The sequence below is a fragment of the Balaenoptera acutorostrata genome, chromosome 1 (genome assembly GCF_949987535.1).
Source record: "Balaenoptera acutorostrata chromosome 1, mBalAcu1.1, whole genome shotgun sequence".
Classification (NCBI taxonomy): domain Eukaryota; kingdom Metazoa; phylum Chordata; class Mammalia; order Artiodactyla; family Balaenopteridae; genus Balaenoptera; species Balaenoptera acutorostrata.
Window position 1 is genome coordinate 1,060,732 of NC_080064.1, and position 25,940 is coordinate 1,086,671.

The 25,940-nt window shown below is 52.1% G+C and overlaps 1 protein-coding gene across 1 annotated transcript in view; it reads right to left on the minus strand.

The window, feature by feature from the left end:
* CFAP74 (cilia and flagella associated protein 74) overlaps window positions 1-25,940 on the minus strand; it is an 88,080-nt gene that overhangs the window by 34,436 nt on the left and 27,704 nt on the right. Inside the window, exons 2-18 of the mRNA XM_057558042.1 lie at window positions 24,393-24,475; window positions 23,706-23,790; window positions 23,489-23,629; window positions 23,103-23,201; window positions 22,202-22,306; window positions 18,994-19,140; window positions 18,815-18,825; window positions 18,241-18,706; window positions 17,779-17,881; window positions 17,208-17,365; window positions 16,023-16,224; window positions 14,846-15,001; window positions 13,661-13,834; window positions 13,224-13,342; window positions 9,153-9,219; window positions 8,671-8,760; window positions 23-187 (exon numbers count right to left, since the gene is read on the minus strand). Coding sequence (XP_057414025.1) covers window positions 23-187; window positions 8,671-8,760; window positions 9,153-9,219; window positions 13,224-13,342; window positions 13,661-13,834; window positions 14,846-15,001; window positions 16,023-16,224; window positions 17,208-17,365; window positions 17,779-17,881; window positions 18,241-18,706; window positions 18,815-18,825; window positions 18,994-19,140; window positions 22,202-22,306; window positions 23,103-23,201; window positions 23,489-23,629; window positions 23,706-23,790; window positions 24,393-24,456 — 2,352 coding nt within the window. The 5' untranslated portion in view covers window positions 24,457-24,475. The remainder of the gene's footprint in view (window positions 1-22; window positions 188-8,670; window positions 8,761-9,152; window positions 9,220-13,223; window positions 13,343-13,660; window positions 13,835-14,845; window positions 15,002-16,022; window positions 16,225-17,207; window positions 17,366-17,778; window positions 17,882-18,240; window positions 18,707-18,814; window positions 18,826-18,993; window positions 19,141-22,201; window positions 22,307-23,102; window positions 23,202-23,488; window positions 23,630-23,705; window positions 23,791-24,392; window positions 24,476-25,940) is intronic.

Sequence of the window (25,940 nt, forward strand, 5' to 3'; positions counted from 1 at the left end):
CCAGAAGCAGCAGCACACTCACTGTGTTGAGGGCCGATGGGGACGTGTCCGTCTCACAGCACTCTGATGCCAGGAGAAACCTGAACCTGGTGCCCAAGCCCCCGAGGTTGGTCAGCGTGACGGTCCGGGATGCAGTCTCACCCACCACATAGCTGCCGAAGTCGATGAGCTCCTTGTCGAGGGACAGCTGCCAAAAGGCCCCGAGTGAGCCAGGGTGACCACACCAGGCTCACAGCAAGGTCTCCTCTCCCACCTGTCACCCTGCACCCCTGAGGGGACACAGGAGCTCTGGCCCTGTCTTCATGCTCAGAGGTGAGGCCTGCCTCTGGCTCATGGGGGGAGGCAGGGCCTCTGCACAACCCAGGACACAATCCACATCCCAGAAATCGTAGACCTGTGTACTAACCGTGACCGTTTGGGAGCAGCTGAGTCCAAGTTTTAAAAAGTCAGGGACTTCCCTGGTGGCGCAGTGGTTAAGAATCTGTCTGCCAATGCAGGGGACATGGGTTCAAGCCCTGGTCCGGGAAGATCCCGCATCTGCGGAGCAACTAAGCCCGCGCGCCACAACTACTGAGCCTGCGCTCTAGAGCCCACAAGCCACAACTACTGAAGCCCATGCGCCTAGGGCCTGTGCTCTGCAACAAGAGAAGCCACCGCAATGAGAGGCCCACGCACCGCAAAGAAGAGTAGCCCCTGCTCACCACAACTAGAGAAAGCCTGCGTGCAGCAATGAAGACCCAACGCAGCCAAAAATAAACACCTAAATAAATAAATTTATTAAAAAAAAAAGTCAAGCCAGCTAAAAAGAAATGAGCTATCAAGCCATAAACAGACATGGAGAAACCTTAAACTAAGTGAAAGAAGCCGATCTAAAAAGGCTCCAGGGCTTCCCCGGTGGCGCAGTGGTTGAGAATCCGCCTGCCAATGCAGGGGACACGGGTTCGAGCCCTGGTCTGGGAAGATCCCACATGCCGCGGAGCTACTAGGCCCGTGAGCCACAACTACTGAGCCTGCGCGTCTGGAGCCTGTGCCCCGCAACGGGAGAGGCCGCGATAGTGAGAGGCCCGCGCACCGCGATGAAGAGTGGCCCCCGCTTGCCGCAACTAGAGAAAGCCCTCGCACAGAAACGAAGACCCAACACAGCCAAAAATAAATAAATTAATTAATTAAATTAAAAAAAATAAAATAAAATAAAAAAAATAAAAAGGCTCCAAACTGTATGATCCCAATTCTATGACTTTCGGGAAAAGGCAAAATTATGGAGATAATAAAAAGATCAATGGTTATATATTAATAAAAAACTCAATACAGCAAGAATATATAACAAGTACAGTCAGTTACACACCCAATGGAAGACTATCAAAATATATGAAGCAAAAACTGATGGAATTGAAGGAGAAATAGAAAGTTTTACAATACTCCTCCTCTCATGATAACAAACAGAACAACCAGACAGAAGATAAGTACGGAAATACAGGACTTAGGAACATAATAAACCAATGAGATCTAACAGACGTATACAGGACACTCCACCCAACAACAACACACATGTTATTCTCAGGTGCACACAGGACATTTTCCAGGATTGACCATACGTTAGGCCACAAACTAAGTTTCAATAGACTTAAAAAGATAGATATCGTAAAAGTATCTTCTCTGACCACAACAGGATGAAGTTAGAAATCAATAACATAAAGAAAACGGAAAAATTCACAAAATTGTGGAAATTAAACAACACACTTTTAAGCATCAAATGGATCAAAGAAGAAATCACAAGAGAAGTTATAAAATAATAAAAATGAGTGAAAACAAAAACACAACATACCAAAACTTATGGGATACAGTGGAAGGGGTGCTAAAGGGGAAATTTATAGCTTACATTAAAAAACTTACATTACAGGGGCTTCCCTGGTGGCGCAGTGGTTAAGAATCCACCTGCCAGGGCAGGGGACATGGGTTCAAGCCCTGATCCGGGAAGATCCCACATGCCACGGAGCAACTAAGCCTGTCTGCCACAACTACTGAGCCTGTGCTCTAAAGCCCGTGAGCCAGAACTACTGAGCCCGCGTGCCACAACTACTGAAGCCCGTGCTCCTAGAGCCCATGCTCCACAACAAGAGAAGCCACCGCAATGAGAAGCCCCTGCACCGCAACAAAGAGTAGCCCCCACTCGCCTCATCTAGAGAAAGCCTGTGCAGAGCAACGAAGACCCAAAGCAGCCAAAAATAAATAAATTTATTAAAGAAAAAACTTACATTACATTACATTACATAGCTCACGTTAAAAAACAAGACAGGGAGTTTCCTGGTGGTCCAGTGGTTGGGACTCTGAACTTTCACTGTGGAGGGCCAGGGGTTAATTCCTGGTCGGGGAACTAGGATTCCGCAAGCCGCATGGTGCAGCCAAAAAACCAAAACCAAAACCAAAACAAAACATAAAACAAGACAGATCTCAAATCAACAACTTATGTTTGCTACTCAAGAAATTAGGAAAAGAACAAAGTAAATCCAAAACTAGAAGACAGAAGAAAATAATAAAGATCAGAGCAGAGATAAACAAAAGAGAGAATAGAAAAATAAAGAAAATTAATGAAATCAAAAGTTGGTTCTTCAAAAAGATCAACAAAATTGACGAACTTCTGCTAGATGGACTAAGAAAAGAAAGGCTCAAATTACTAAAATCAGAAATGGAAGTGGGGACATTAATACTGATTCTACAGAAGTAAAAAGGATTGTAAGTGAGTACTATAAACAATCGTACCAACAAACTGCAACAAACCCAGATGAAATGTACAAATTCCTAGAAACACAAAACCTACCAACACTGAACCACAAAAGAAATAAGACAATTTGAATAGACCTATGACTAGTAAGACTGAATGTATAATAAAAAATCTCCTGACAAAGAAGAGCCCTGGAGCTGATGGCGTCACTGATGAATTCTACCAAACAGTTAAAGAATACCAACGCTTCTCAAACTTTCCAAATAAACTGAAGAGGTAGAAACACTTCATAACTCATTCTAGGAGGCTGGCATAACCCTGATACCAAAGCCAGACAAAGATACCACAACAAAAGAAAACTACAGACCAAAATCCCTTATGAATATTGATGCAAAAACCCTCAACAAAATATTAGCAAACAGAATATACACAATGACCAAGTGGAATTTATTCCTGGAATGTAAGGATGGTTGAATGTAAAAATATCAATCAATGAAGTATGTGACATCAGCAAAATGAAGGAGAAAACCCCACACGATTATCTCAATTGATGCAGAAAAAGCATCTGACAAAATTCAACACCCTTTTATAATAAAAGCACTCAACAAAATAGAAATAGAAAGAAATTACCTTTATATAATAAAAGCCAAGTATGAAAGACCCACAGCAAACATAATATTCAATGGTGAAAGACTGAAAGCTTTTACTTTAAGATGAGGAATGAGGGAAGGATGCCTGCTTTCCCCACTTCTATTCGACATAGTACTAGAAATTCTAGCCACAGCAATTAGTCAAGAAAAAAACGGTATCCAAATTGGAAAGGAAGAAGTAAAATTATCTCTGCAGATTACATGATCTTATATGCAGAAAATCCTAAAGACTCCACAAGAAAGCTGTTAGATCTAATAAACAAATTCAGCAAAGTTGCAAGATACAAAGTCAACACAAAAAAATCAGTTGCATTTCTGTACATGAACAATGAACAATCTGAAAAGGAAATTACAAAAACAAATCCGTTTACAATGACATAAAAAAAGAATAAAATTTTTAGGAGTTATCTTAGCCAAGGAGGTGAAAGACTTGTAAAATAAAACTACAAAACATTGTTGAAAGAAGACATAAATAAATGGAAACACATCCCATATTCATGGACTGTAAGACTTACTATTGTTAAGAAATCAATATTACCTAAAGCAATCTACAGATTCAATGCAATCCCTATCAAAATTCAAATAACATTTTTTACAGCAACAGGAAAATACATTCTAATATTCATATGGAATCGCAAGGGACCCAGAATAGCCCAAACAATCTTGAAAAGGAAGAACAAAACTGGAGGAGTCACTCTTCCTCATTTCAAAACTTACTGCAAAGCTACCGTGATCAAAACAGTGTGGCACTGGCATAAAGACAGACATATAGACCAATGGAGTAGAACAGAGAGCCCAGAAATAAACCCTCACATATATGGTCAAATAACTTATGACAAGGGTGCCAAGACCATTCAATGGGGGAAAAGACAGTCTTTTCAACAAATGGTCCTGGGGAAAGTGAATGTCCACATGCAAAAGAATTACCTAATTCCATACACAAAAATTACTTAAAATGTATCAAGGACCTAAATATAAGACCTAAAACAATAAAACCCTTAGAAGAAAACAAAGGGTAAAATCTTCACAACACTGAATTTGGCAATAATTTCTTAGACATGACACCAAAGGCGCAGGCAACAAAAGAAAAAATTGACAAATTGGACTTCATGAAAATTGAAAAAATTTTTATATCAAAAGACATTTTCTATAGAGTAAAATGACAACCCAGAGAATGGGAGAAAATATTTGCAACTCATATATCTGATAAGGGGTTAATACCCAGAATGCACAGAGAACTCCTAAAACTCAACAACAACAAAACAAATAACAACCAAATTCAAAATGGGTAAAGGACTTGAATAGACATTTTTCCAAAGAAGACATACCCATGGCCAACAAGCACATGAAAAGATGGTCAACATCACTAATCATCAGGGAAATGCAAATCAAAGCTACAATGAGACACCACCTCACACCAATCAGGATGGCTCCTGTCAAAAAAACCCAGAAAACAACAAGTGCTGGTGAAGATGTAGAGAAACTGGAACTCTTGTGCACTGTTTGTGGGAATGTAAGATGGTGCAGCTACTGTGGAAAACAGTGTGGAGGTTCCTCAAAAGATTAAAAATAGAACTACCGTAGTTGCTGCTCCTGCCCCATTGTCACATGCCCCTCCCCCTCTCCTGAAGTGACTCAAGGGGACTTAAAGGGCCAGCACACTTTTTTTCATCCCCTCCTTCATTTTTCTCTTTTTCCTCACTTGTGAGTCAGATATTAAAGGTTAGGACGTATACAGGGAAAACCAGGAAGTAACCAGGCACGCCTAGGGAAAGGCTCAGAAAAGACCTGGGAAGACAGTAAGGTTACATCTCAGGCTGATCCTCAGCACAGAGAGAGCTGACAGCAATCAAAAGCAACCAAACAGAAACAATAACAAAACACAGCAAACCCTGGGAAAAGGGAAAATCTGATTTCCAGAGTTACCACATTATTAGATTCAAATGTCCAGTGCTCCACAATCATACAAAGAAACAGAAAGTATGATTCATTCAAAGAAAAATAAATCAACAGAAACTGTCCCTGAAAAGGACTTGATGGCAGGTCTACTTGACTAGGACTTTAACACAACTGTCTTAAAGATGCTCAAAGAGGTAAAGGAAGATGTGAAGGGAGTCAAGAAAATGATGTGTGAACAAAATGGAGCTACCAATAACGAGATAGAAAACCTAAAAAGAAACAACAACAACAAAAATCTGGAGCTGAAAAGTACCACAACTGAAGTGAAAACTCAGTAGCAGGATTCAGAGGTGGATCTGATCAGGGAGAAGACAGAATCTGGGAACCTAAAGACGGGACAGTGGGGTCATCGAGGCTGAGGAACAGGAAGAAGAAAGGCTGAAGAAAACTGAACAGAGCCTGAGGAGTCTGTGGGACACCATCAAGGGGCCAATATTTGCATTGTGGGGTCCTAGGAGGAGGAGAGAAAAGGGCAGAGAGAATATTTCAAAAAATAATGGCCGAAAGCTTCCCACATTCGATGAAAGGTATGATATAAACATCCAAGAAGTTCAACAAACCCCAAGTAGGATGAACTCAAAGAGACTCGTGTTGAGACACCTTATAATCGGACTGTTAAAGGCCAGAGAGAAAGAGAGAATCTTGACAGCAGCAAGAGAGAAATGAGCCGTCACACACAAGGGGCCTCGGTAACATCATGGGCAGGTTTCTCCTCAGACTCTTTGGAGGCGAGAGGGCCGTGAGCTCATTTATTCCAAGTGCTCAAGGAAGAAAAATGTCAGTCGAGAATCCTACAACCTTTAAAAGTGAGGAAGAAATCAAGACAGTCCCAGATAGACAAAAGCTGCGGGAGTTCCTCACCACAGACTCGCCTGCAGGAAATGCCCCAGCGAGCCCTGCAGGTGAGAGGAAAGGGCCCCAGACAGTAACTCCAAGCTCAGCAGAGGGAAACACATGGGCAATTATGGAAGCTGGTGTCACTGTCGCAATGGTTTGTAACTGCACTTTTAGTTCCTACATGGTTTAAAACACTAATACATTTTTTAAAAAAGCAATTATTAGTCTAAAAGCTAGTGTTACTGTAACTTTGGTTTGTAACTCCACGTTTTGTTTTCTATATAACTTAAGAAACTAATGCATTTAAAAATTTTAGTTCGTGTTACTGGACACACAAGTTATACAAATGTAATTTTGTGACATTAACGACTGCGCAGAGTGGGAGCAAAGCTATAAAGGAGCAGAGTTTTCATAAGCTATCGAGGTCAGCTAATACAAACCCAAATCAGACCGTTACAACTCTAGGATGTTAAATGCAATCCTCATGGGAACCACAAAGAAAATACATAAAAGGAGATGAGAAAGGAATTTAAACACTTCACTGCATAAAATCAACTAAACATAAAGAAGACAGTAGCGCAGGAAATGAGGGACAAAAGAGCTATACGGCAATGAAAACAAATAGCAAAATGACAGAAGCAAAGCCCTCCATAGCAGTCAGCCTGAAAAAGGAAGGAAATTCTGACACAGACTACACCACGGATGGACCTTGACGGCACTGTGCTCAGTGAAGTAAGCTGGTCACAAAAGGGAAAATACCATGTGATTCCACTTATATAAGGTACTTAGAGTCATCAAATTTGTAGAGACAGAAAGCAGAATGGAGGTCGCCTGGGGCTGGAGGGAGTGTTTAATGGGGACAGAGCTTCGGTTTTGCAAAACGAAGAGTTCTGGTGAGGGCTGCACAACAGTGTGAAAATATTTACTACCCCTGAACTGTGCACCTAAAAATGGTTAAGATGGTATATTCTATGCTACGTGTATTTTACCACAACTAAAGCCTGAAAAAAAGAGACTTAAGAACCTAATAATCAAATGCAATGTGTGAGCTTGACTGTATCCCAGCTTAAAAACTCACAGTTACAAAAGCTGGTTTGGGGACATTTCAGTACATTTGAATGTGCACTGGGTGATAGGTGATAGCTAGGAATGTGGTTAATTTTATTCTGGATGCATGCTGACATTTTATAAGGATGGGTGTTGAGTGTTGTGATATTGCTAATTCACTTTGAAATGGGCCAGCAAAAACAGACAGGTAGACAGCTGAAGCAAGTGCGGCAAATGTTGACAACGACTGGACTCTGGAAGTGGGTATATGGATATACATTGTACTATTCTTTCTACTCTTCATTACTTTGAAATTTTTCTTAATTAAAAGAAAAAATCAACTCTGCACAGCAAAGGAAATCACCAACAAAATGAAAAGGAAACCTACGGAACGGGAGAAAATATTTACAAATCACACACTTGATAAAGGGTTAATATCCAAAATATAAGAAGAACTCACACAACTGAACAGCAAAAAAAACCCCCAAATAATCTGATTTACAAATGGGCAGAGGAACTGAACAGATATTTTTCCAAAGAAGACATCCAAATGGCCAACAGGTACATGAAAGGTGCTCAGTATCACTAATCATCAGAGAAATGCAAATCAAAACCACAATGGGATATCACCTTATACCGTTGGAATAGCTGTTATCAAAAAGAAAAAAATAACAAGTGTTGGCGAGGACGTGGAGAAAAGGGAACCCTCGTGCACTGTTGGTGGGAACGTAATTAGTGCAACTACTACGGAAAACAGTATGGAGGTTCCTCAAAAAATTAAAAGTAGAATTACCATATGATCCAGCAATTCCACTTCTGGGTATTTATCCAAAGGCATGAAATCAGTATCATCAGAAGAGTTGTCTGCATGCCCATGTTCACTGAAGCACTATTTACAAAAGCCAAGACATGCAAGCAACCTAAGTGGCCATTGATGGATGGATGGATAAAGAAAATGTAGTACATATAAAATGGAACGTTACTCAGCCATTAAAAAGGAAACCTTGCTATTTGTGACAACCTGGATGGCACTGAGCTAAGTGAAATAAGTCAGGCAGCAAAGACAGATACTGTATGATCGCACTTACATGTGGAATCTAAAAAACATGGAACTCACAGATACAAAAACAGATGGTGGTTCCCAGAGGCAGGGGTGTGGGTGGGCAAAATGGGTGAAGGGGGTCCAAAGGCACAAACTTCAGTTATAAGGTCTGGGGATGTAAGATGCAGCATGGCGACTATAGCTCAAAAAAAGAAAGGAATCAAAGGGACCCCACAGAGCTTTCAGGAGGAGCAGGGTCTCCTCTGACCCGGGGTTCCTGCAATCTGGGCTCCACCCAGCGCAGGACTCGCCTGGACGTTTCCAGCATTGCCGCGGGTGCCCACCTCCCCAGGCTGGACGCCTCAGGCCCCGGCCGCCCACCCTCCCAACCCGGACGCTTGGCGAGAACTCACGGAGCATTTCTTCGCTGAACATTTCAGTGGAACAGAAAACCTGCCCGTCTGAGCCAGAAACGAGACATTTCCTTCCAGATCTTTGTTTACCTAAAAAATAAAACCACCCAACCACCCACGTTTGCAGCTTTCCGCAGTGACATGTGCTGTCCGCAGTCACAGCCACCAGCCCCCCGCCCGAGGGAGGGGTCCACGGAGCGCGCCCCACTCGACCCGCTAGCGCGAGCGGTCACACCTGCCAGCCGGCGACGCAGAGGAGCCGCCTTGTCATCCTGCTGGCATTGAGGAACATTCCAATACGTTTTGGTCATAAAACAGCCAAACGGGGGCCTGCGTGACCCCTTCTGAGGTGTGTCCCTCCTCCATCACAACACTCTGCGGAGCCTGGCGGGCAGCAGAGACCCCGATTCCACCCACCACCCTCTTGCGACAGGGTGAGAAAATCCCCTTTTCCACGGCTTGGTGTTGGGCTCAACACTCACCATGGGCTTGAAGGTGACAAGCACTTCACAGGACATGCCGGCTGACATGGGACCAGGGGGGTCAAAGCTGCAGGCACAATGATGAAGGCAGGAGGTGAGCGTCCTGCCTTCGTGGAGCCAGCCCAGCTGGAAGCCACTGTCCAAAGAGCCGGCGCCCCGGCGGGGCTTTGGGACCCTCCGTCTCGCCTGTCCTGGGTGCTGAGCCCCTGCTGCCTCGCCGGGACTCAATTCACAGGAGATGCTCAAGGAACATCTGAGTGTCGGTTGTGTGAGTGAAGGGCTGAGGGAAGGAAGGAAGGGGGGGAGGGGTAGGGAGAGAGGGAGGGGGAGGGAGGGAGGGAGGGAGGAAGGAGGCAAGTCCCTAGGGGCCAACTCCAGAGGGACAGATGCTCTGGGGTGAGCAGTGGTCACAGTCCCCCCGAGGACACGTGCCAGGCCTGAACCAAGGATCTAGGGTTTTAGGATCAAGGTCAGGTGTGTGAGACAGGCAGGGAGCTGGGACTGTGGGCCCTGCATTCAGCTGGAGCCCTCTGAGCCCCACTTTCAGTGAAAGACCCAGAAAAACAGCCCCACCTTCCCAGGGACACTTGGAGGGACTTGGTCTGGATTTGGGTGAGAAAAAGAAGCCCCCCACGAAATTTCTAACACAAAGTCCATTTTCACAAGGTTGGATTTTACCTATTGTACTTTGTATAAAAGTACACAAGCTAAAAATTTAATACAAAAATCTGTCCCTGGCAGCGTCCCCGTGGTACCAGGCAGAAGCAAACCCAAACTCCTCGGATTGGGACGGAAGCATTCTGATGTCAGACTAACGGAGTCCCGAGGACGGAGTCTCAGCCGTGGGAAGATCAGAACCCAGATTTCAAAGTCCGCGCACAGACCAGCACGAAACGCGGCGAGGAGCAGGACCAGACTCCAAGGACGTCAGGCAGTAGAAAGACGCAGAGAATTACAGGCGTGAGAAAAGAACAAGAAATACCAGCTGATCTGAAAAAGCACTTAGAATTTTCAGAAATGAGAAATATGGCAACCGAAATTAGACACATAATAAGCAATTTCAACAGCCGATTAGATACGACCAAGGAGAGAAGTAGTCAACAGAGGGACAGACCCCAGGAAACACTGAGAAACCTGCTCAGGGAGATGATGGGGCGGGGGGGATGTGAGACAGGCGTCAGGAGGTGTGGGGGGCACAGAATAGACAGGGTTCGAATCGGAGCACAGGGGAGGTCTGTGAGGGTGGGAGGTAGGCGACATCTGAAGGGACAGGGCAGAGAAGTGTCCACAGCTGTTCAAAGAGCTGAACCCTCCAATCGGGAAGCACAGGGAGTTCTAAGCAGCCCTAGGAAAGATCAGTCCACGCCAGACACACTGTGGTAGACATGCAGGACCCCAGGGGAGGGCAAGCTCACGGCAACCTGCGGAAAAAGCTCGATAACCTACAAAGACAGGGGGTCGGACAGAACAGCCACAGCAGAAAACGGGAGACGGGGGAGTAAGGTCCTCAAAGTGTCAGAGGAAATGCTGCCGATAAAAAATTCTTGCTCCAGGCTTGGGGAGGGGCGCCTCAGGGTGGCCTCGGTGACAGTGACCACCCGACTCTGGGCCTCTGCCGACTCCTCCAGAAACCCGCAGCTCAACAGGAAGAACTAGCAACACAGGAAAGCCCCCCCGCTGTCAAAATGCCTGGAAGGTGGAGAACACGCGGGCGATAAACACGTGAGCCTCTGCAGATCCTGCGTCCGGGCCACAGTCGGCACGGAACGGGACAGCGTGTCCTACTCGGGGAGGCTGACCAGAGCTGTGGTCAGTGACGTGGACTCAGGGAGCAGCCCCGGGAAGGGCCCTGGGGGCAGAGGGCAGGGCCTTGGAGGCTGCAGCGCTCAGAGCAGGAGCCGTGCAGAACTGGAAACTCAAGAGCCCCCAGGACCTCCAAACTGACGACAGAAGCTGGAGAAACCAGGACGGGGAGGAGAAAAAACTCTTAACGGGAAGGGCAAAATGCTCAAGGAGCAGAAGAGAAGAGGGTCCCGCAGAAGACACAGCAACGGTTGTTACGAGAAAAATGAGGGAAAAACAAAATAGGAAAGAAGGAAGGATTACAGGGACCAGAAAGAAAATCAGACACAAAAGAGGGCCCAAGTCAGATATCAGTGGGGTCTCAAAGGAAGAAACCTTAAACACTGGAAGAGAGTAAAGATTTAAATACATTTGACACACCTCCTAGAGTAATGAAAATAACAGAAATAAACAAATGGGAACTAATTAAACTTAAAAGCTTTTGCACAGCAAAGGAAACCATAAACAAGATGAAAAGACAACCCTCAGAATGGGAGAAGATATTTGCAAATGAAGCAACGGACAAAGGATTAATCTCCAAAATATACAAACAGCTCATGGAGCTCAATATCAAAAAATACAAACAACCCAAATAAAAAATGGGTGGAAGACCTAAATAGACATTTCACCGAAGAAGACATAACAGATGGCCAAGAGGTACATGAAAAGATTCTCAACATCACTAATTATCAGAGAAATGCAAATCAAAACTACAATGAGGTATCACCTCACACTGGTCAGAATGGGCATCATCAGAAAATCTCCAAACAAATACTGGAGAGGATGTGGAGAAAATGGAATCCTCTTGCACTGTTGGTGGGAATGTAAATTGATACAGCCACTATGGAGAACAGTATGGAGGTTTCTTAAAAAACTAAAAATAGAATTACCATATGACCCAGCAATCCCACGACTGGGCATATACCCAGAGAAAACCATAACTCTAAAGGACACATGTACCCCAATGTTCACTGCAGCACTATTTACAATAGCCAGGACATGGAACCAACCTAAATGCCCATGGACAGATGAATGGATAAAGAAGATGTGGTACATATATACAATGCAATATTACTTAGCCACAAAAAGGAACAAAACTGGGTCACTTGTAGAGATGTGGATGGACCTAGAGTCTGTCATACAGAGTGAAGTCAGAAAGAGAAAAACAAATACCGTATATTAATGCATATATATGGAATCTAGAAAAATGGTACAGGTGAACCTATTTACAGGGCAGGAATAGAGATGCAGATGTAGAGAATGGACATGTGGACACAGTGGGGGGAAGGGGAGGGTGGGACAAATTGGGATATTAGGTTTGACATAAATACACTACCATGTGTAAAATAGATAGCTAGTGGGAACCTGCTGCATAGCACAGGGAGCTCAGCTCGGTGCTCTGTGACGGCCTAGATGGGTGGGATGGTGGGGGGTGGGAGGGAGGTCCAAGAGGGAGGGGATGTACGTAGACATGCAGCTGATTCGCCTCATTGTACAGTGGAAACTAACACAACATTGTAAAGCAATTTTACTCCAATTAAAAAAAAAAAAGAGGGGCTTCCCTGGTGGCGCAGCGGTTGAGAATCTGCCTGCCAGTGCAGGGTACACGGGTTCAAGCCCTGGTCCAGGAAGATCCCACATGCCGTGGAGCAACTAAGCCAGTGCGCCACAACTACTGAGCCTGCGCGTCTGGAGCCTGTGCTCCGCAACAAGAAAGGCCGCGATAATGAGAGGCCCACACACCGCGATGAAGAGTGGCCCCCACTTGCCGCAACTGGAGAAAGCCCTCGCACAGAAACGAAGACCCAACACAGCCATAAATAAATAAATAAATAAATAAATAAAAATTTTTTTAAAAAAAGAATTATTGGATACAATTAAAAAAAAGAAAAAGAAATTTAAATACAGAGTTGAAGTACACAGTCCCAAAATAAAAGATGGCTTTTTTCTTCACCTTGAAAAGGCACAAGGCCCTCCAGGGAAATCTTACCCAGAGTGGTCAACCTCAAAACACAATGAAGGGGAAAACATCAAGCCATTTATCAGGGAAAACTGGTCTGGTCTCAGGAAGGCTGAGGAGCCACTTTACAAAATGCCCACGGGGACCCAAGCTGAAGGTTTTGTGCCCAAAATGTGGGTCAAATAAAAAGGCTCTGATAACAGTTGCAGGGACTGAAGCACCCGCCCCGACGTGCCGCCCACCTCCCCCCCACCCCGACCCCCTAGTACTCGATGTGGATGAAGTCCCGGAGGCTCTCCTCCACGCCCACCAGCTTGCAGTAGTTAATCATGTAGGTGGCGTTAATCAGCGTGATCTTTTTCTTGTACACTTTCCCGATATCAAAGTCCTAGGAAAAGCAGATAAAAAGTTACTGCTCCAAGTTTTCTGGCGGATGCTTCTCGGCACCTGACATCCCCACCTGGGAGACGGGGACACCCTCCATGGTCTCGTAGGACCCCCGCCTCGGGCAGGAAGCGGCCTCCTGGGGACCAGCAGGTGGGGGTTCCCCAGCAAAGGGTCGGGTGGCGCCTGGTTCCTCCAGAGGGACCAGGAAGGTGTCACATCCCAGCCCCTCAGGACGATCGCCCTCCTGGGGCTGGTGTCTGACCCCTCATGTGAGACCGGGCCTTGTCCCCTCAGCCCCAGGCGAGGACCCTGGGCTCACCTTGAAGTGGATGAGCTTGGGCTTGCTGTTGAAGGGACACCCTCTGAACTCGCGCCTGGACGCCACCTGCTTGTGGATCACCCCGCTGCGCAGCTGCTGCACAGTGCGTGCCAGGACGTCCTTGTCCATCTTCGTTCTGCCCGCGGGCTTCTGGTCCATGTCCTCCTTGGGCACCTGCGGTTTTGCGGGGACAGTGGCCGGCTCGGGAGCCCCCCCAGGCCTCTCCGAGGTCAGCTGGGGAGTAAAGGAAATGGACAGCCCGGAGCTGGGGGCCACCACGGCCACACGGGGCCGGGGTGGGGTGGGGTGAACGTGCGATGCCCGAGACGGGGTGGGGACACCAGCAAGGCGGGGGAGGGGGTATGGCAGGGTCAGGGGAGAAACAAGGGGCCGAGCAGGACCATCCAAGATCCGGCGGATTTCCAGGAAATAATGGCAGAGGGGCATTTTCTAGATTTTAAAATCAGGTCAAGAGAAAGTTCTTGAAAAGCTCTACAGGAAGCATCATTTTTTCAGTGGCACAAATAAAGGTGCCTCCCTGACCGGCTTAGTGACTTGAAGAGGGACCCTCTGGGGGCCTGGCTCCCGGTGCCCCTGTTGGCCCAGGGGCTGACATCCTCCTGCCTCGCTCTCCTGGGTGGGAGCCGGCCTGCTGACCGGTGGCCCCCAGGGAGTGGCCGGGCCTGAGCAGAGCAGCGGCAGGCCTCCTCAGAACCAGAGGAACCAAAATGGCTTTGCCCTCAGAGCAATGGGAACCAACTTGTACACAGACCAAGGGGGGGCGATGTCCTCCCAGGTGGCCACGGGCCTTGGCTGACCAGTGCAGGGACAGAGCCAGAGCCTGTGTCCTGCCGCGTGCAGTGGACACTCGCTAACTTCTCGGCTCCCAGAGCTGTGCCTGCCCTTTTAGAACCAGGACGACCAGTGCTCTGGAACTCATGCCTTTTTCTAGCAACACACTTCCCCAGTAGTAAGCTGGAGAATTAGGACTTGGCCCCCACCCCTCGAGCCCCCTGCCTGCATCCCTCTGTGTGTGGCCACCACCGGCCCTGTGGTTGTTTGGGAGGGAGGTGGCTGGGAGGAACCGCAGAGCAGCCCCTGCGAGGGGGGCTGCAACGGTCGCTAGGACAGGGAGGAGACGTGGGAGACGGAAGAAAAGATGTGGCCGCGTGTCCGAGGGGCTACCTGGTACGGCTTGTAGTCCTTCTTCCAGAGCCCGGGGATCTCCGGCTGAGCTAGTGTCTCCTCCGCCCGGCCAAGGCTCCCCCTGTCCGCCTGGACGGACTCACTGGACACGGCCTTCACCAGCAGAGAGGCTTGGGGTAACGCAGACCTGCCCTCCTGGAGTTGGGGAGAGGAACGCAACAGCTTATTCTAGAAAACAGAGATTGTACTGACCGGGAGGAAGAAAGTACGAACCCTCGGGACTCCAGGGCCTTGGCAGACAACGCAGCCCCGCCTGCACTCAGAGACCAGAGCACACACGGGTTTGCAACTTCTATTTACAGCATGAGTGTCTCTACACATCGTGAAAGCCTGGTCTCCAATGCCCACAAGAGCCACAAAACACTGACTTATGGATACGCCGGAACCCCCTTCATGGACCCTCAGCTGCTCTAGGGCCAGACGGGGCCTCCCTCCGGGGACATCAGGCTGGCACAGGGACAAGGACGGAGGGCGATGTTGCTGCAGGCGTGAGAAAGGCCCCACGCGGAGAAGGGCAGGAGCATGGCTAGGGGTGAGGGGACAGAGAGGCGCGGCTTCGGGGGCCACCCACGAAGCAGCCTGGGGGTCGCGGCTGGCAGCGCATTGCTGGAGACAGCGACCTGGGCCTTCAGGCTGGGGGTGCACAGGGCATAAGTAGAAGGGCTGCCGGGCTCAGGATGGGGTCCCGACGTCCCTACCCCACACCCTCAGGGACAGGTAAGCAGGTCACCTACGGGACGACCGGCACAGGGCCGGCCCTCTATGTGAGGACTGAGTGCGGGAATGGAGGGAGGCGGCCCGGCTCCGGGGCGAACATGCGTTGGGGGTGGACGGGGGCACACGTCTCCCCTGGGCCGCGATGGGCCTTTGGTCACCAGCCTGGCTCTGGCATCTGCGGGCAGGTAAGGTGGCCCAAGGCAACCCTGTTGAGGGGACGCGTGGCGGTGGGGGCTGCGTCCCCAGGCGGGCGAGGCGCCAGAGACCGGGGGCAGCCACGAGGGACATCGAACACGTGCACCGGGGCTGGGGCCGCCCGGAGCCCGGAGCCCGGAGGCCGTGCCTGCGCCCAGGCGAAGGGGCGGAGGGGCAGGAGCGCTGTCTGTGGTCCTGATCTGCGCTGGCGGTGCGGTCCAGCGTAGCAGGGGCGTCCGCTCACCGCGGGGCAGCAGGGCGGGCCCGCCGTGCTCTTCCCGGCATGGAAGGCGGCCACGTAGCTCCAGGTCCGGGCCCTCAGGATCGGCCGGCCCGCGGGTCTGGGGGGCGAGGGCCGCTGCTTCCTCCTGCCCTCCTCCGCCTCCTCCTTCAAGATCCGACGCACAATCTCGTGCTTCCTGAGCTTCTGCTCCTCCGCGAAGGCGCTGCGGGGAAACGCCGTCTGGGCTGACAGCCAGCTGCGCCCGGACCCCGAGAGGCTCGGCCCGCAGGAGCCGACGGAGGGAGCCCAGGAGGGCGGCCGGGCCAGAGAGCTGGGACGCGAACCTCCGGCCCAGCGCCGTCCCCGCCACAAGCCTCGACCCCGTGAGCTGCCGCGTCCCCCGCTCCGGGTTCCCAGGCGCTGCTGGGCGCCCTGAGGCTCAGACCAGGGCAGCCTCAGGGCTGGAGGCCGGTCACTCAGTCAGTCATGCCCGCTGCTCCTTGCTGGAGCCTCCCACCTGCCAGGACTAAGGGCTCCGAGGCAGGAGGAGGTGCCCCCGGGACCCCTGCGGGCGGGCGATGACCCAACGCCGGGGCTGGCACTCAGGGCACCACGACTCCCCAGTGACAGGACCGGGCGGCCACACCTGGGCAGGTGCTGACAGTGACCATGATGGGCGGGGCTGCTCATGGGGGAAGGGACAGGCCCTCCAGGATGAAGAGGAAGTGACAGAACCTTGTGTGCAAGGCTGGGCTGAGGCGGGAGAGGCGGCCACCTCACTCTTGCATCTTGGGAAGCCCCCGGGGGGACCCCTGTCTCTCAGGTCGGCTGCAGCCTGGGGAGCTGAGAACGGGGAACTTGCAGGCCGAGGGGATCTTAGGGGATGACGGGGTGCAGCGTGGACTGAGGCAGCACTGAGCCCCGGTTTGGGGGAGCCCAGAAAGTGAGCCCCGGCTGCCAGCAGCCTCTGGGAGGGAGGAGGCGACGGGTGGGGGATGCCCGGGGCAGCAGGGGCAGTGGGGGCTGTGCCTGAGGCCCAGGAGAGGTCCCGCCTGCTGGGGGCTGGAGAGCAGGGTGTGGAGGGCGGGGCTTGCAGGATGGGGTGGGGGGCGGGAGGGGAGGCCCAGGGAGAGAGGCAGCCTCGCCGCAGGTTGTGACAGACACACCCGCCCACCGCTCTGGGATGCCACCCCGCCAGGCCCTCACCGGTTCTGGGCCTCCAGCTCCTGGCGCCGGCGTTGATGGCAAAAGTGCTTGAAAGCGTCCCCACCTTGGGCCAGAATCACCTCCTTCTCGGCCTGGGCCTTCTGTTCCGCCAGCTCTGCCTTGGCCTGGCCCCATGCTTGAAATTTCCGGAGTGTCTCCTTGGGAATAGAGAACACGGAGGTGGCAGCCTCCGCAGGTGTGCGCGTGCACAGTGGAGCTTTCTGGGCTGGGTGCCCTTAAATCGTACCAGAGACGCCGGAGGTCAACGTTTGTGGAAATCACCACGGCTCCCACCTGCACCCGCCTCCTGCAGCTGCCCCCTCCCCAAATCCTCAGGGGCTTCCCGAGGCCAGAGCCCCGCCGTCTCCACTGGACTGGCGGCTCCCTGCGCATCCCTCCCCGCTTCCCTGGTCTAACTGCGCCCCAGGCCCCGGGGGGGTATCACTTCCCCGGGGAAGGCCCAGGGCTCCAGCACTCGCCGAGCCGAGCCCGGGCCCCCCTGGAGCACGGGAGCCTGTCCAAGGGCAGGTGGGCGCGTCCTGAGGGGGTCGGCAGGTGGGGCCAGTCCTACCCGGCTGGCGGAGATGCTGTTCTTCAGGGCCAACACGGCGTCCCTGCGCCTGCGCATGCGCTCGCGGGCCTCCCGCGCCTCTTCCCGCTGCTGCTGGCGGACCCTGGCGGGAGGACCTGGTCATGCCCCGCGGGCACCGGGTGGGAGGAGCCGCAAGGAAGCAGCCAAGCGCGGTGACGTTAAAGGCAAGTGGGAGAGAGCGGGGCTGCGCGTGAACCGCGAGGAAACGTGAAACCCGGTTCTCTAGACTGGAGTCCTCGTCTGAAAACAACGGCCATCAGCTCAAAACTGAAAACACACACTTATTCCTTCTGGGTGATGAGCTGACGGCTCCATGATAAAATCGGAGAATTTCAAAGCGAAGGCAACTGATCCACTTTTTCAGGTCTTCCCTGTGTGGGCGGGGGTGGGGGTGAGGGGAGGGGCAGGAGGAGAGCCGCGGAGAGAAGAGAGCAGCTGTACCTCCCCAGGGAGGCCTTCAGGAACTGCACGGCCTTCCGATGGTTCTTCTGGGCGGCTTCCACCAGCTTCTGGTGCCTGAGCCCGCGCTCCTTCTGCAGGCACACGGATCTCCTGCAGGGACACGGGGCAGCGGGAACAGGGACACGTCCTGTGCAGGCTCGGCCGCAGAGGGCCCGGGACCAGGGCCAAGTGCATGAGGAGGGAGGGCCCTGCGCTGTGCCTGATAGGGGGCGGGGCCGTGGGGACCCTGTGCGTGTCCACAGGCTCGGATCCCACGGAAGCAGCAGGAAGATCTGGCAACGGGTTGGACGAGGTGGGGAGTGGGAGCAGGAGGGCCTGTGAGGACCCCGTGCGGGGGGCGAGGGCGGGAGGGCCCCTGGTGGGGGGGGGGAGGCCTGCAGCACACCTGGTCCACCTGCCCCGCCCTCAGAAACAGCTGCCCGCGGCGAACGGGCGGTGTCGGGGCCTCAGGAGGACAGGCCACAAGGAGTGGCCAGAGCCGGGAAGAGGGCAGGGCGTCCAGGAGGGAATCGGCCATCAGGTCAGGGAGCGAGCGTGGCCCAAGCCACTCTGCCCAGGCTGGGGCTGGGTGGGCAGGGGCGCAGGCGTGGGCAGGGGGGGGCACAGGCGTGGGCGGGGGGGGGGTCGCAGGCGTGGGCCGGCGGGGTCGCAGGTGTGGGCGGGGGGGGGGGCGCAGGCGTGGGCCGGGGTTGGCGGCAGGCGAGGGCCGGGGGGCCCCAGGCCTGGACCTACCGCACCCGCAGCAGCCGGTTCCGCTCTGCCTTCGCCGAGGCCCCCCTCTCCGGGAGGCACCTCCTGGCAGCCGGGGCCTCCGCTCGGGCCGACTGGCGGGCGCCCTCCAGCTGCCTCTCCTGGATCTCCATGTGCCACAGGGCGCTCCTTGCAAACGGGAGGCGCTCCTGTTTACGCTGGCACAGGGGCTGGAGAGCCGGGCCACGCCCCCCGCGCAGCGTGCACTCCAGGGCTCCGCCACCGAGTCTGACCAACACCCAGGCCCCTTGTCTCCCGCAACACCGCCCTGCTCTGCCCCTGCAGCCCTGCTCTCTGGGCCCAGGGACGCAGTGACTGTGCCACGTGGCACCCGCCACGAGCTTCATGCTTTGCTTACGTGCCTCTCATTCCCGTGAAAACAGGCTCCCCAAGGCAGGGACTCACTGCTGACCCTACATGCTTACGTCGGGGTCTGGCACTCAGCAGGTGCTCAGTGATGGTGAGTGACGCCGTCTAAGCCACCGAGCCCCAAGTTCACACGTGCCCCTGAAGGAAGCCCTTGGGGACAGCAGATGCCTGCTGCGTGGCCCGCCTGCCCTCAGCCCACACTTGGGGGGACTCATTGACTTCCCTGCGGCCTGGGGTGCCCTTGAGCCTGGGCACACAGACTCTGGCAGCAACACAGGAGGGTCCTGAAGGCACGTCCCCCCGAGAATAGGTTCAAGGGGTCACTACGCTGTCCAAGGGGATGCTGACTAGGAAGGGGAACCGGGTGGGCTTCCAACGGGAGCCAGTGAGACCCCCGGGCTGCCCTGCTCAGGGGTGAAGCGGACAGCAGTGGACTCTACGGCCATGAAGGGAGACACCGGCCACGCACAAGGACATGAATGCCTCTCATGGCTGCTGTGTGGCATGGAGGAGACGGGCACGGGGAGTAAACACTGCAGGGTCTGCACACACTTAACACTAAGGGGCAGAGGACACCCGTGGTCGCCTGGGGTCAGCACTGCTGATGGACAGGATGCACAAGGGACGTTTGACATGCATTTTCCTGCATGTAAATTAGACCTAAATAAAGCTGATTAAAAAGAAAGTAAATGGGCAGCAGCCACGCCCACATGAGGAGGGGCAGGCAGGTGGGCTACGGGGGGTCAGGGCCGGCCGCAGCGGGGCAGGGTCAGCAGACTGGTACTTGGCGGGAGGAGAAGCGAGCGAAAACACTGAAGGTAATGAGAGACAGGTTCCAACTGTCGGAGAAGAAGTGTCCCATCAGACAGGGGAGATGAGGGTGCACCTCTGGTTCTGTTGGAGCTGGAATCACGGGTGCCAACTCCTGGTTCTAACGCAGACACACAGAGACGTGCACATGCTTCCCAGTGGGTCCACCTGGCGCCCAGCCCTAGGTCCCTAAACACCACTCTCCCCTGTGAGAAACCAAGGCTCCGTGGACAACCGGCTAGGTCCGGGACTGGGGCGGACAGGAAACAAGTGGGCTAGGAACACGTCGTTACCCCAGAAAACACTCGAAGAACCACAGGGAGCCTGCTTGAAAGAGGTGCTACTGGCCCAACTGGGGGTGACTGGGGCATCAAAATAAGTAATGATGATGGGGCTTCCCTGGTGGCGCAGTGGTTAGGAATCCGCCTGCCAATGCAGGGGACACGGGTTCGAGCCCTGCTCCGGGAAGATCCCACATGCTGTGGAGCAACTAAGTCCGTGCACCACAACTACTGAGCCTGCGCTCTGGAGCCCGCAAGCCACAACTACTGAGCCCGCGTGCCACACTACTGAGCCCAGGCACCTAGAGCCCGTGCTCCGCAACAAGAGAAGCCACTGCAATGAGCAGCCCACGGCACCGCAACGAAGAGCAGCCCCCACTCGCAGCAACTACAGAAAGCCCGCGCACAGCAACGGAGACCCAACGCAGCCAAAAATAAATAAATAAATAAATAATGATGGAGCAGGTTATAACCCACCGCATAGAACAGAAGTCGAAGAGTCTACACTGACACATAAAGAAACATGGGGAAGAGCGCGCTGTTCTTTACAGCGGAACGCTAACTCGTACATTTAGAAGGAATTACGGAATTAGAAAATCGCCCTTTGGCGACCATCATCATAACTGATTCAAGCGAGAAGCATCAATAAATGCAAACACCAGAGCGTGAAAGGGATGAGGATGGGGTCTTCCAGTCTCACAGTATGTACCACAAATTCCATGTTAGTTTCCAAAGGAAAAGCGTGACTCTGCATTGAAGAAACCCTGCATGGGACTTCCCTGGTGGTCCAGTGGGTAAGACTCTGTGCTCCCAATGCAGGGGGCCCGGGTTCAATCCCTGGTCGGGGAACTAGATCCCGCATGCCGCAACTAAGGCCCAGCGCAGCCAAATAAATAAATAAATATTTTTAAAAAATGTGTAAACTTTAAAACCAAAAAAGAAACCCTGCACACCCCATCTCGATCAAGTGACCAAAGTTCCCCCACTGGAAATGGGACCGGTGGCCATCGTGAGCCTCGTGGGCGGGCAGCACGTGGGGGATTCTAGACCACAACCCCGAGGAAACATCACACAAAGGCAACTTGGGGGACCTTTCCTGGCCCGGATGCTTCAAAACCGTCAAGGTCACGAGCGTCACGGGAAGACTGAGGGTCTTTCTGACTGGAGGTGGGGCGACCCCATGCAACCCCCCAGGTGTGAAGTGTCACCGGGATGGTGGGGAGAGCAAGGGGACACCGGGGGTTCTTGGTGCTATTTCTGCAACTCTTCTGTGAACTTGAAATTGTTTCAAAATTTAGAAGTTTTAAAAAAACCTAAATGGACCATACAGTGATCCGACACAGGCAGGGCCCCGGGGGCTTCGCGGCGCTGGTGCGGACCAGCCCGGTGCCGGCTGGTGCAGAGAGGAAGCCGCCAAGACAAGCTCCGCGTACAGGATTCGACACAGCGCAGCCGTCTCCTTGCTGGGGTGGGGGGAATGCTCGCAGAAAAGGTGTAAAACTCTTTTAAAAATCGTGCTGGTCGTTCTATGCAGGCTCAAAGAGCAGGAAAAAAGGAAAAAGAAGCTGATTTCACAGTTCCTGAGAACTCAGACAAACATGGAGAACGCGCAAAACACTTAAACAATGGAAAGTCTCAGCTACCTTTCAATTTTTAGGCAGCTTGAAAGTCAAGCACAAAATGTCACTCTTCATCTTCAAACCTGTCCCTGCTCGACGGCCTGGACTTACACGCTCTCCTGCAGCACGGCCGTCATCTTCGCCTGCAGGTCCCTCTCGTTCCCCAGCTCTGAGCACAGGCGCTGGGACGCTGCCTCGAGGCGACCCAAGGCTGCCCTGCAGAGGGCAAGTGGGTCAGGGCCTCAGGGGCTGCCGGCCTTCAGGCTCAGCGACGCCTTCGCCTGACTATTCCTCTAAACTGGCCGACTGGGAGGGCAGGGCTGTGGCCGAAGGAAGGCTTCTCCTGGGCCCACTTCGTTGATCTGACCCCACTCCCGCCCCCTGCCGCCCCCTCTCCACTGGCCTCTCATTCTTACAAGGGTGGGGAGCCGGCCCCCTGGTTGCCAGCCCCTCAGGAAGGACCCAGCACACTCACCTAACGACTAGAAGCATCTCGGGGGCCAAAAAGCCACTGAGAGACCCTCCTGGCCGAGCCCACTCTGAGATCTCCTACTTCATCTCCCCCTACCCTCCTGGTCACCCAAGCCAGTTACACTCTGAGGTGTAGCCACTTCGTGGGGGCGCTCAGATGCACAGAGAGGTGCACCGCCCCCCAAGACACCCCTCTAAGGGCAGGAGCGGGCGGGGCATCTCTCGGAGGACGGCCTCGGGGACACTGACCAGAGGGCTCTGCTCTGCAGGCACGCGGCCTGGCGTCCTCGCCTGCTGCCCCGGGCCCTGCGCTCACCGCCCCACCCCAGCCATTGTGCCGCTGTTCCTACCACTCACGTCCCAGCCTGCAGGTCCCCTCCTCAGGGAGGCCTCCCCTGGCCACCTGCCTCGAAGTGACCGCCCCTCCTGACTCGTGGCCACCTGACTCCTGATGTCCACTTGGGTTGCCCGATTCCCACACGGCCGGGAAGTGGGTCCGCCCCCCGCGCCCGCCGGCCCCAGGGCCCCACCTCCGACCTACGTGTTGCCGGCGGCTCTCTCCGCGGCCAGGTCGGCCGCCACGCTCTCCTGCTGCTTGGCGAGGAGCCCTATCCTCCGGCGGCAAGCACGCAGCTCCGCCCTGAAAGTTGGAGCCGGCATCGGTAAACGGCTCCCTGCGCCCCAGGCCCTCCGATCGGGGCGGGGCCGGCAGCTGGCGCAGGCTCTCCTGTGGGCATCTCAAGCGTTTCGGAGTAAAGTTTCGGGATGTCATCAATTTGCTTTCAAGTTTCAACTTTTCTGTGTTTGAAATTTTTCTTCGCAGACATTGGAGAACACACTGCAGTGTCGCCGCCAATCGGACAGGGGTGGAGGGCGGCGAACCCCGCACGGATGGGCCCCGGCCAGAGCCCGGCCCGCCCCGCTCACCTCGTTTTCTGAATGAAAAGGTCTTTCTCTTCATGCAGCTGGTCCAGGTGGCTCAAGTCCCTCCGCAGGAGTGAGGCCTGCATTCTGTCCTGGACGGCTGGTCTCTGCTTCCTCTTGTCTGCGTTCTGCTCTTTCCCTGGACTTAACGCGGAAAGGACCCCCGCTGCCATCGCGTGGGGACCGCGTCCTGCCCCTCCCCCTCTCCCGGGTTAATTACCAGGAGCTTCCCGGGTCCGCCTTGTTCTCAGCCTCCCCAGGGACAGAGCCCAGCACAAACTCCGGATCCTCCAGTTCATCTGTTTCTAGAAATAGAGTGAGAGTTAAAACAACAGAAAGCAGATGGAGACCTTCAAGCCTGAAGTTCCAGGGTAAATCCTGACACAGGCAAACTGGGCAATGATGCGATGGCGGCTCAGAGCAGTGGTTCTCAGAGTGTGGCCCAGGGAACCCTTCCAAGGGGTCTGCAAAGTCAAAACTATTTTCATAGTAATAGCAAAACACTATTGTCTTTCCCACCCTTGTTTCATGAGCGTAGAGTGGAGTTTTCTAAAGGCCACATGATGAGATATCACGGCAGACTCGTCAGAGGCAGACGTGAAATCCAGCTGCCTGCTCTTAAACCAGGCCCTTCATGCTACGTACAACAGGGTCATTATCGCCATTTTAAGCAATAACAAAAAACTGGGGAACTACAGTCAGCCACTGAACTTCAAAGTCTCAGCCACGTGGCTCTTTCTTCTGATTAAACACAGAATAATATAAGCTACCTTTCTGAGAAAAAAATCTGAGTTTAAAAGATGTAGTCTCTCCGAAAAAAGGAAATTAAAGGGCAGCTATTAATCACATCGTTTGTCTTCTGTGTGTTGAAACGTGTCTTATTTGTGAAAAGACCTTTCTTAATTACCATCCTCCACAAGGGGGGCGTCGTCCAAAAGCTTCTTAGGGAACAGGCTGGCATCTTCTTCCATCTTGGGAGGCAGAAATTAGCTACAAAAATTTTTACAAAACATAGATGACACATTTAAAAAAACCTAAAAAACCGGATTTCATAAGAGTTAACAATTTCTCTTGTAAAAAGACATTAAGAAAATGAAGAGAGGCCACAGAATCTGAAAAAATATTTGCAGCACATATATGTAACAAAGGTCTTGTACTCAGATTATATATAAAGAACTCCTAAATAACAGCAATAGAAAGTCCAAACCCCAATTGAAAAGGGACAAAAATTTTAGAACAGACATGACAAAAGAAGATGCATGAATGACCATAGGCTCATGAAACTTTGTAAACATCATTAGTCACCAGGGAATCAAATCAAAACCATAACCAGACACTACTACACACCTGTTCGAACACCCGAAATCAAAAATACCAAATACTAAACCATAACACTAGATGCTAACAACATATACTAACCACAGGACCCAGAAATCCTACTGTGAGGTATTTACCCAAGAGAAACAGAAGTATGTCCACAAAAAAACTTGTACAGGAATGCTCACAGCAACCTTATTCACAACAGCCCCAAACTGGAAACAATCCAAATGTCCATCATGATGAGAACTGATTCTGAGAAACAGATTCTGGCACATTCATACAAAAGAATAATAGTGATAAAGAGAACGAAGTCTGATGCACAGAGCACCACAGATGAACCGTGTTAAGTGCAGGAAGCCAGACACAGAAGAGCATGTGTGAAGCCCCAGAACAGGCAGGACTAACGGGCGACGACAGGAATGAGACGCAGGTTCTGGGCTAGAGGCAGGGGATGGGGACGGCGGTGCTACGAGGAACTGGGGGGAGGACGGAAACGGTCTGCATCTGGTTTTGGGTGGTGGCTACACAGGTGTACACAAGTGTCAAACTCACACTAGTGGACATTTAATCTGTGTGCATGTTACAGCGTGTACATGTTATCTCAATAAAACGCGGGCACAGAGTCCAGAGACAACTCCTAAGGGGTTTCAGAATATTCATTACAGTTTGATAATCATTTCGGGAACATTGGGAGCTGCCTGTGTAGAACTTGGTACAGATGTTGATATTAGATGTTGATATTAAATGTTGATATTATGGACGAGGTGCTGAAATTGTAGACCAGTTTGTTTTCATTGCTGAATTTAGCAACTGCTCCAGAATAAGTCACTGAAAAATATTTTCAAAGCCTAATAATGTTTCCTTGATAAATCATTAATAAATCAATGCCAGTCATTTATTTTTTAAATGCTACAAAAAACCCCTTTGTGCATTAAAGCCCCGAGAGGCAGAATTTTGAGGCATCTTGTAAAATACCAACAATATTCCTCCCAATTGAAGACACCTACTAGTCTACCAGCCTGCAGATGGTGGATGCGGGGCTTTCAGAAGATGCTTACAAAGTGGTCCAGCCTGTCCTGCCCTGGGCTCGTGAGTCCCATGCGCTCATCACATCGCGTATAAAACACAGTGTAAC